Below are 9221 nucleotides of genomic sequence, written 5' to 3' on the forward strand. Positions count from 1 at the left end.
CACACACACACACACACACACACACACACACACACAGCTGTGTGACCTTGAGCAAGTCTTTTTTTTTTTTTTTTTTTTAGCAATTGGGGTTAAGTAACTTGCTCAAGGTTACAGGGCCAATTATTATTTCTGGGTGTGGTGCTGAGTATCTAAGCCCGGATTTGATCCAGGTCATCCCGACACTGGAGCTGGTGCTCTTACTCGCTGAGCCACCTGGCCGCCCCTAAGCAATTGGGGTTAAGTAACTTGCTCAAGGTTACATGGCCAGGTGTTTCTGGGTGGGTGCTAAGTGTCTGAGCCCGGGATTTGATCTCCAGGTCTTCTTAACACTGGAGCCGGTGCTCTTACTCGCTGTGCTACCTGGCCGCCCCGTCCTTGGGCAAGTCTTAACCCCAATTGACCTCCAAAAAAAAAAAAACAGTCAAGCTGCCTTTCCTTGTTCTTATTATACAACCCTTGTGGTCAGGGACAGCCCCACTTCAGCATATGTATGCTCAGGATTTAGCCCAAGATGCACTTAATAAATGCTTCTTCATTCCAGAAGGGGAGAGAAGAAGAGGAGAGCCTTACTCTGCTTAATCTGGAAACCGCTAAGGAAACAGAGGTCTTGAACTCTTCGGGGTTCTTCTGCGCCAGAGTGGTGATCAGGCTGGTAGCTGCAGTTACCACACCCTGAAAGGAGAGAGTGAGACAAGAACTGAGTTTTAAGTGTTTATAACCAAACATTTTAACACCAACTTTGGCTTTAAATACCACTTTTCAAATGAAATTCCCACCTCAGTGCCAATTATAGGAAACAAGCCAACGGTTCTCATTTTGGTCTTCTGAGCACCAGGACTTAGCACAGTGTTTGCAAACAGCAGGTGCTCAGTAACTGCCTAAGAATTAAATGAAACATTGCCCTTGTGTTTTCATCTGAGTTTTCTCAAGTCGCACCCCTCAGACACAGAGGAAAACCACCGGCAAGCGTGAGAGGTGGGCAGGAACTGAGGTCATCCTGTCTCCCTGGTGGCGCCTGCCACCATTCCCACGTCCCTGTCATGCCACTGGGCTGTCTCGGCCCCTTCCCCAGCCAGCCTCGAGCCCCTGGTAACACAGGGGATGCATCCAGAGGTGACACTCATTCCCACTCGGGGGGGCTCCCTCTGGGGCTAAGAGGCGAGGCGGCCCTCTCCCAAGTCCAGGAAGCACAAAGCTGCTCTGATGCCCTGTGCCACCTTAGCCCCCCCAAGGCCCACAGCTGTGTCCAGAAGACAACAGTGCACTACTTCTACTTTTCCAAAGGAGAGCCGAGGCCTTCCCTCTCAGGCACCTCGGTGGCGCCACAGTGGATAGAGTGCTGGGCCTGAGTTTAGATCTGCCCTCAGACACGTCCTAGCTGGGTGACCCTGGACAAGTCACTTCACCCTGTTTGCCTCAGTTTCTTCATATGTAAAATGGCAAACCCCTCCAGGGTCTTTGCCAAGAAAACCCCAAATGGGGTCATGGAGAATCAGACACAACAAGAAGAGAGTTTTGTAAAACCGATTAACCCTCCTACTTCCCTGTTATTTGGGAGGAGAAATGGCGTGTCAGGGTCCCACATCAAGACAACTCCTCAGACAGCAAGGAAAGGCTTCCACTGAACTTGACCAGCGCTAGATAAAAGACAGGAGCAAGGTGAAGGCAAGGACCCTGACAGCGCAGAAGGTTCCAAAGACAATGGATGATGGTCAAAGAGAGCTGGAGAAACTCAGAGAAGCCTTACATCAGAAGGCCCCAGGCAGCTGGTGTGTTGGGGAAGCCTTGGGACTCCCAGTCATGGAAGGCAACTCTAAATCTCTGGTAACCTTGCCTTGCGGGTCCATGGACCAATAAGGCTACGGGTCCACTTGCTTCATTTGAAAGATGGAAGTGGCAGAGGCGGCGGCCAGCCCTACAGGACTGCACCTCAGTCATCCTCAGATACATGTGTACAGAGGCAAAGCGGCCCGCTCTCGGGGGCTGCCACGAGGCCAGGCTCCTTCCTTCTACTGCATGAGCATCAATCCATCTTCCCATTGTCATTTTTTTCCAGAAAAGTTTTATCTACTGGGTCAAAAGTTTCCTGAGCTACACAGGTCACTGGATGGTTATGGGCATCAAGGTAAGTGAAGAGACTGAAATTGTTCCTTCCTTTTGTTTTTTTTTTCTTGCTTTGAAAAAAGTCAGTTTTATTTTATTTTCAGTTCTGAATTATCTCACTTTCCTCTCCCTCTCCCCCACCCATTGAGAAGGCAATAAAAACAAAGCCCAAATTAGTATGGCCAAGAAAAGAAAAAAGACAATAGCTTCAGCCTGCCATCTTGGTGCATGACTTCTCCGTGTGGAGGCGAGTCCTTCAGAGCCGCAGTCAGGCAGTGCGTTAGTCGGCATTAGTAAGCCTTTCAAAGCTGACCGTCTGCACAACTCTGTGCTCCTGGTTCTACTCCCTGCACTTTGTATCACTCCACACAAGTCATCCCAGATATTCCCAAAACCATCCTCTCCACCATCTCTGATAGCGCCTAGTGCTCCCTCCCATCCACAGACCATCACTGGTTTGGCCATTCCCTTACCTTCCAATTCTTGGTCGCTACCAAAAGAGCTGCTACAATACTTTGGTACATACGGATCCCTTCCTTCTTTCTTGGATCTCTTTCAGGTATAGCCTAGCAGGTCTTTGGGCACAGTACCAAACTGCTTTCCAGAACAGCTGGCCTAGTTCACAGCTCCATCAACAATGCATTAGTATATCTATTTTCCCTCCAGCTGTAATGCTTAAAAAATTTGAGAGATATAATTTCTGGGTAGTCATTTTATTAGTAAGGCCAGCATTTTAATAAAAAGAGGTCAGTGACATTTCCAAATGCCAAAGACAATCATGGCAGTGGGCTCACAGTTCACATGTCCTTGGAAGAGGGGTGTTCCTGAGGGTAGCAATCAACTCTGACTGGTTAACAATTAATGAGAGCATGAATATTCGGATGAGGGGCTGGACCTACTCTAATGAACTCTGATTATGTCATTTACTTCTCAGTTACCTTCAGCCTTGGGCAATGTATTCAGAGAATGTATCCCCACCCAAACGTGGGCAGAGCACAAGAGATTCCCTGCCTGGGTGGGGTCTGAACAGGATGGTTAAGAAAATCCGGATCTCATTACCAGCAATGTCCTCCAGGGACTGAACTTTTGAAATGAGAACTCTAGGAAAAGGGGGAACTTTGCAACTCCCCAAATCACTGGTTATTAATAATTAGTTTTCTTATCCCCCCATTTGATTCTGTTGAGAGATGCAGTCTCCTCAACAAATCTCAAACTGGCACAACAAACATTTCTTCAAGGATTTCTAACTATGGGACTTAATGAGAGAAAGACAGAGTTTCTTTCTATGTAACGAACAGTGATCCATCCCTGGCCCCCTCCTCAGATGTGGGGCTCCTGGCACACACTCTTGATATTTTTATCATTTTTCATGCCTGGGTTACTGTCCCACCTCTTCTCCCAGGATCGAGCACAGAGCAAAGAAGACAGGAGCGACACTGAAAACGCCTGCTAAGCACCCATTTGCCAAAAGGACTTGGTCTCAATCTGCCCCAGTCCACCATACTCACCAAGTGCTGGTCATTGAGGAGGTGCACCACCCGTGAAGTCCAGTCTCCCATGGGCACGAGGTCTGGGGATGTCCTATACAAGCGCAGCAGACACAAGGCCGCACTCTGCTTGACGCTGTCCATGGTGTCTCTGAAAGACCAAGAGGCCTCTGCATTAGAACTCAGCCTAACAACCATGTTCCCCAGGGCCCCTGGCCAGACCCCCCAGAGGGAAGGTCATCAAGCACACTGTCAGAAAAAGGAAGGCATCGCCCTCCAAGACCTGCAGCAGGAGGTCGTGTGCTTTGGAGAGAGGAGAGGGGTGCTACCCTGCGCCCTTCAATGACCTCAATCTGACCTCCCAGCATCTTCTGGTGTTCTCCATCACTGTGAGCCTGGCAGCTCCCCTGACCTTTCCTCTCCCTGGAGCACTCCCCCCCTGCTGCCCCCCCCACTCTCCACCTAGATCCTGAAATACAGCAGGCCCTAACAGGACGTGTCAGACTGAAGGGAGAGGCCGTAAGTGACCTCGTGAGAGCGCCACCCTGCAGGGCTGAAGCTGAGGCCAGGAGGGTCTTCAGTCTTTGCCAATGCTCTAATGCTCCTCAAAGCATCTGCTATGCTGGAAGGATCCCACCATTCACTCTTGTGTCTAGCACACTCCATGCCCATCTGTCAGAATCAGACTGTGGAGAACAGCTCCAGGCGCTCCAGGAGGTGCCAGGGAGGCCTCAGCGAGCTCCGTGTCCTCCCCCCTTCAGTCCCAGACCATGGCCTCTGCAGGAACAGTGTGAGCTTCTGGGAGGCCAATAACTCCTGCCAGGCACACAGCATCCTTGGGGGATGTTCCCTCCCTCCCACCACACCTGGGAATGAAAGAAACAAAACTCTGGCTACAAATCTGCCAAGCCACGTCAAACAAATGTTCACGTGGGCTATGTCAAGAGCTGTGAGTGAGCACACACACCTCTCTATCAGAAGGTGGGTGCAGGCTCCATCACTGGCCCTCTGGAGCTACAGCGGGTCGCTGCTGATCGGCTTGTCTTTACCCTATGGCTGTCAATGCACAGATTGTTTTCCTGTTTCTATTTGCTTTACTCTGCATCAGTTCATACAAGATCTTGGTGGGCTTCTCTGAAACCCTCCTCTTCAATATTTCCTATAGCACAAGAACAGGACTCCATCAGTCTCCTATACCAAAACTGGTTTAGCCAGTCTCCATTTGCCAGACACCCCTCAGATTCCCATCTTTCCACTTGCTCAAAAAGAGCCAGAAATATAGTCGTATAACCTTTGTTTTTTCCTTAGAACAAATTCTTTCCCTCAAACTAATTCTTCCTTTTCCCTTTTCCTTCCTACTTCTCTGCTGAGTGAAAGTTCCACAGTAAACTTTGCGGTTCACCTGTGCAGGCTTCTCTCCTTCCACCCATTCAGATGAGAGGCTCAAAGGTCAGTCTTCCTTCTCTGTGTACATTTTAAACTTGTGCAATCTAAGACAGGAGATAATTTTCTCTGACCTTCCTTTCCCTTCCCCCTTTCAGGGTATTCCCCTTCTCATTTCTTTCCATTTTTCTCCTAAGATCATCAAGACATGAAAGAAAAACTCCCAGACCTTCAGGCTCTTAGATACCCTTTACAACCACAGACAAGGACAGAGCTCAGAGGCGGCTCACGTGTCTCACGTGTCACCTCCCAAAATTAGAACAAAAGCGGTTTAACTCTGTCTTTTATCACTGTTCATCCACATTCACATCTTCACGTTTCCTTTGTCTCCTGTGTTTGAACTTTGAAGTTTCTCCACAGCTCTGGTCTTTTCATCAGGACTCTTTGGAAGTCTTCTACTTCATTAAAAATCCACTTTTCCCCTGTAAGATTATACTGTTTTGCTAGATAAATTCTTCTTGGTTATAAATTCGTGTACTTTGAAAGATGTATTCCCATCTCTCCACTCCTTGGAAGGCTAGCTGCTCAATCTAGTGTGAGCCTGACTAAGGCTGCTGAGTACTATTCATACACTGTGGTTTTTCAAATTTAACACGAAAGCTCTGGGTTTTGGCTACAATTTGCTTGCAGTTTTCATTCTGGGGTTTCATTGAAGAGGTGACCAGTGGATTCTTCCCACTTCATCCCCCTGGGTCTAAGAGATCTGGGCAGTTTCTCTGAAGAGTTCTTGGAATCTGATATCCAGGCTCTTTTTTTCTTTCAGCCATGGTTTTCAAGTGGTGCAACAATTGTTAATTTTTTTCCTCCACAATTGTTTTCAAGGTCAGTATAGACACCTTGGATTTGCTTCTTTTTTTCAGTCTTTTGACTTTCTTTTCATGTTTTTTTTGTCTCGTGGAGTCACTGGCTTCTCTCTGGTCCTCTTTTTTTATTTTCAGGAGTTTGTTGCTTGGGCAAAATTTGTTCCTCTGGTGCCAAGCTGTAATTTTTCCTTGGCTCCCATTTCTTTTCCCTTTTTTTCCTCTCCTGCTCCCATTCCATGTATAAACAGTTTTAACTTTTCTTTCAAGTCTTGCTTCTTCTTTTCCAGGAATTCCAGTTGAGTTTGTGCCCAAGCTGTGTTTTCTTTGAGGCTTTGCTTGTGGACATTTTGGAGCCATTCTCTTCTTGTGCATTTGTGTCTTGAGCGTCCCTGTCACTAGGACAGCTTTTTTATGATACGGTTCTTTGTTTGCTCCTTCTTCCAGCCTCCCTTCTGATGTGAGGGCTGAGCTCAGCACACTTCTGAAGGGAAGGTCTGGGTTGCTTCTGCTGTTCCTTTCTTGGAGTGGTGAGCGCTGTGTTAACTCCAGTGTTCCCAGAGTGGTCTGATCTGTGGCACAAGTCTATCTCTGCCCCCTGCTTAGAGCTCGGCAGGCTAGTGACCTGGGGCTGGGTCTGAGTAACAGCAGATGCTGCTGGCCTGAGCCCCGTCAGCCAGCAGAGGCTCTGCAGCCTCCGAGTGAGGGAACTGCAGAGTCCCCTTTGGTCTGGAGTTCCTTCCCTGGCTCCTGGGTCTGAGCCACCCAGATGCTGCTATTGCTAAACCCGCTCCTCTCTCTGGATACCACCTAGAGAATGTGCCTGCTCCCTAACCTACAAGAAAACGTCGCCCATGGGCACTGTCTGTGACTAAGGGGTGACAAGGTTCCAGCTGGCGCCTGCTCCCACACCAGACCCCAGAACTGAGGCCCCTCTTTACCCTGGCACCTCTGCCGAGGCACAGGAATGCTGTTTGGCCCCCACTGCAGCCACACTGCTCTTCCAGTACCTAGAGACCTCTCTGTCTCCCTAATGGAATCTGGGCTGAAAAAGTGACCCGTGGTTTTTTTCTGGATTTCCTGATACTGATTCAGTATGGAGCATTTTCTAGTTCTGCCTGAAGGAATTCTGGCATGGAGTTCATGAGACTTGATGCCACTCGGCCACCTTGAATGCGCATCCCGTCCTGTGTCACAGCCCACATGGGAGAGGGAGAGGGTGGGTAAGTTTTTTTTTTTTTTTGCCTTTTTTTGGGCGGGCAATTGGAATTAAGTGACTTGCCCAAAGTCACACGGCTAGCAGGTGTTAAGTGTCTGAGGTCAGATTTGAACTCAGGTCCTCCTGACTCCGGGGCTGGAGCTCTATTCACTGCACCACCTAGCCGCCCCAAGGGTGGGTACATTCTGAAGAATTAGGCTACAAAGTAACCATGATGCTCTTCCACAGAAAAGGCACCCCCTTAAGACTCTGCTCCCTCTGCTGAATGAGGAGGCAGGCAGGCGGCCAGCTCTGGCAGCCCTGGCTCTGCCCCTCCTCCCTCACAGCAGGCCCTGGCACAGCTCCCCCAGAGTCTAGGCTCCCTGCACACTTGGACCTCTGGGACTCTCACTGCCCAGCAAAGACAGGGAGAATCTCTTCGGCCTTCTCCGGCTTTTCTCCTTTTCCCAACTACTGCCCCTTAACTGAGTCATGGGGTGTTCAGGTGGAGACCCCCAGCTCCCTGCACGCACTCAGTGAAGGGCTCACACCTTCCTCGGCCAGCCGTTCTGGGACAGATACCTACCCCGCCACCAGGATCTTGGGGATTTCTCCAGCAAAGGCTTCGGCCATCTCCCGGCTGCCCACGTTGGCAATGCAGTGCAGGGCCAGCCCCATGAAGGTGGGGTTCCGGCTCGCCAGGTCATTCTTGATAGCATTATTGATCAAGCGGATCAGCTCACTGTTGGAGTTCACCAGCACGGAGATGAACAGGTATCCCTGTGTCCCAGGGAAAAGAGAGTGAAAAAGCAGCAGCAGAAGTGGGGACGGCGTGCACAACCCCCAACAACAGGACATTTTCAGAGGCCGCACCAGCTGCCCTGCAGGCACAGCCAGAGCCCCGCTGACCAGAGGGCCTACTACTACAGACACTCAGAATGTGAAAGCCGCCCCACCGTGTTTCCCCGATAATAAGACACTGTCTTATTAAATTTTTTGGGAAGAAAAACACCAGAGGGCTTATTTTCAGGGGAGGGCTTATTTTAATGAACATTGACAGCAATTTTAATAAACAGGTAAATGTGAACAAAAAAATGTGCCTTTATTCAATAAGCTTGGAGCGCGGCGTGCGTTTGGGGGGGGGGACGGTGCATACAGAGGGTACCGTAATGTAGCGTGTAGCGCAGGGGATCACCTTCACTACAGTAGCAATCTCAATAGGGCTTATTTTCGGGGGAGGGCTTATTTTAGAGGAATCTTACACAGTAAGGGGAGGGCTTATTTTCGGGATAGGTCTCATTATCGGGGAAACACGGTAGTCCCTCACTCGGCCACCAGACTGTGGGCAGCACCGCAGGCACTCTGCGTGACCCAGGGCCAGTCACTGAACCTCTGCTTCTTCACCGGTTAAACAGGCATCACAACACAACAGTTGTGACTTAATAAATGCCCCTCACTATGACCCGGTCCTGGATCTCCCCCCAGGTGGGTCCCTGCCCCCCCTCGATGGGGTCACTTCCAGGGGCCCGTGTAGACACGGCAGAGTTGGGCATCTGAAGCCAACCTGAGGCCTGCTGAACACACTGCCACAAGATCTCCTTTGATCATCACAGCGACCCTGGGGGCAGTTACTGTCCCCACTTTACAGATGAGGAGACTGAGGCAGAGGGCAAGTGCCTTGCCTGGGGTCATATGGCTAGCCAGTGTCTGGGGCTGGATCTGAATTCGGGTCTCCCTGCCTCCAGGTCATGTGGCACCCCCACAGTCCTGATCTCAACCGGGATGTCCTGGAGATCCCTCCCCCACCCTATCCATGTGTCCATACCAGGTACCCACCTCCTTCCCCTTTTGGATCAGAGCCTCACTCTCCTGGCCTCCATCTCGTCCCTACCCCCTCCCCAGCATCCTCCAGAGAAGCTCCTCTTTCTGGCTTTGAAAGCCTTCACCAACCTGTCCCCAACCCCTCTTGTCCAGACTCACTGGCCAAGACCTTTCCTCCAGTAACCATGACACTGCTCCTCTCTGGTCTCTATGCCTTTGCCTTTGGCCAGCCCCCATGCCTGGGATGCCTTCCCTCCTCCCCTTCCTTCTAGATTTAGCCTGAGCCTTCCCTTCTGCAAGATGCACCCCGTGACCTCCTAAGCCTCCCTACAGTAGGGACCAAGTCTTGTATGATTAGCGCCTTTCACG

At 50.2% G+C, this 9221-nt stretch overlaps 1 protein-coding gene across 1 annotated transcript in view; it reads right to left on the reverse strand.

Moving 5' to 3' along the window:
- AP2A2 (adaptor related protein complex 2 subunit alpha 2) overlaps nt 1–9221 on the reverse strand; it is a 55316-nt gene that overhangs the window by 21595 nt on the left and 24500 nt on the right. The window contains 3 exon segments of the mRNA XM_069107887.1: nt 571–672; nt 3612–3741; nt 7618–7811. Coding sequence (XP_068963988.1) covers nt 571–672; nt 3612–3741; nt 7618–7811 — 426 coding nt within the window.

This window comes from Petaurus breviceps, unplaced genomic scaffold, assembly GCF_028583685.1.
Source record: "Petaurus breviceps papuanus isolate PSGF00001 unplaced genomic scaffold, PetGlider_PUasm1.0 90317, whole genome shotgun sequence".
In the NCBI taxonomy this organism is placed as follows: domain Eukaryota; kingdom Metazoa; phylum Chordata; class Mammalia; order Diprotodontia; family Petauridae; genus Petaurus; species Petaurus breviceps.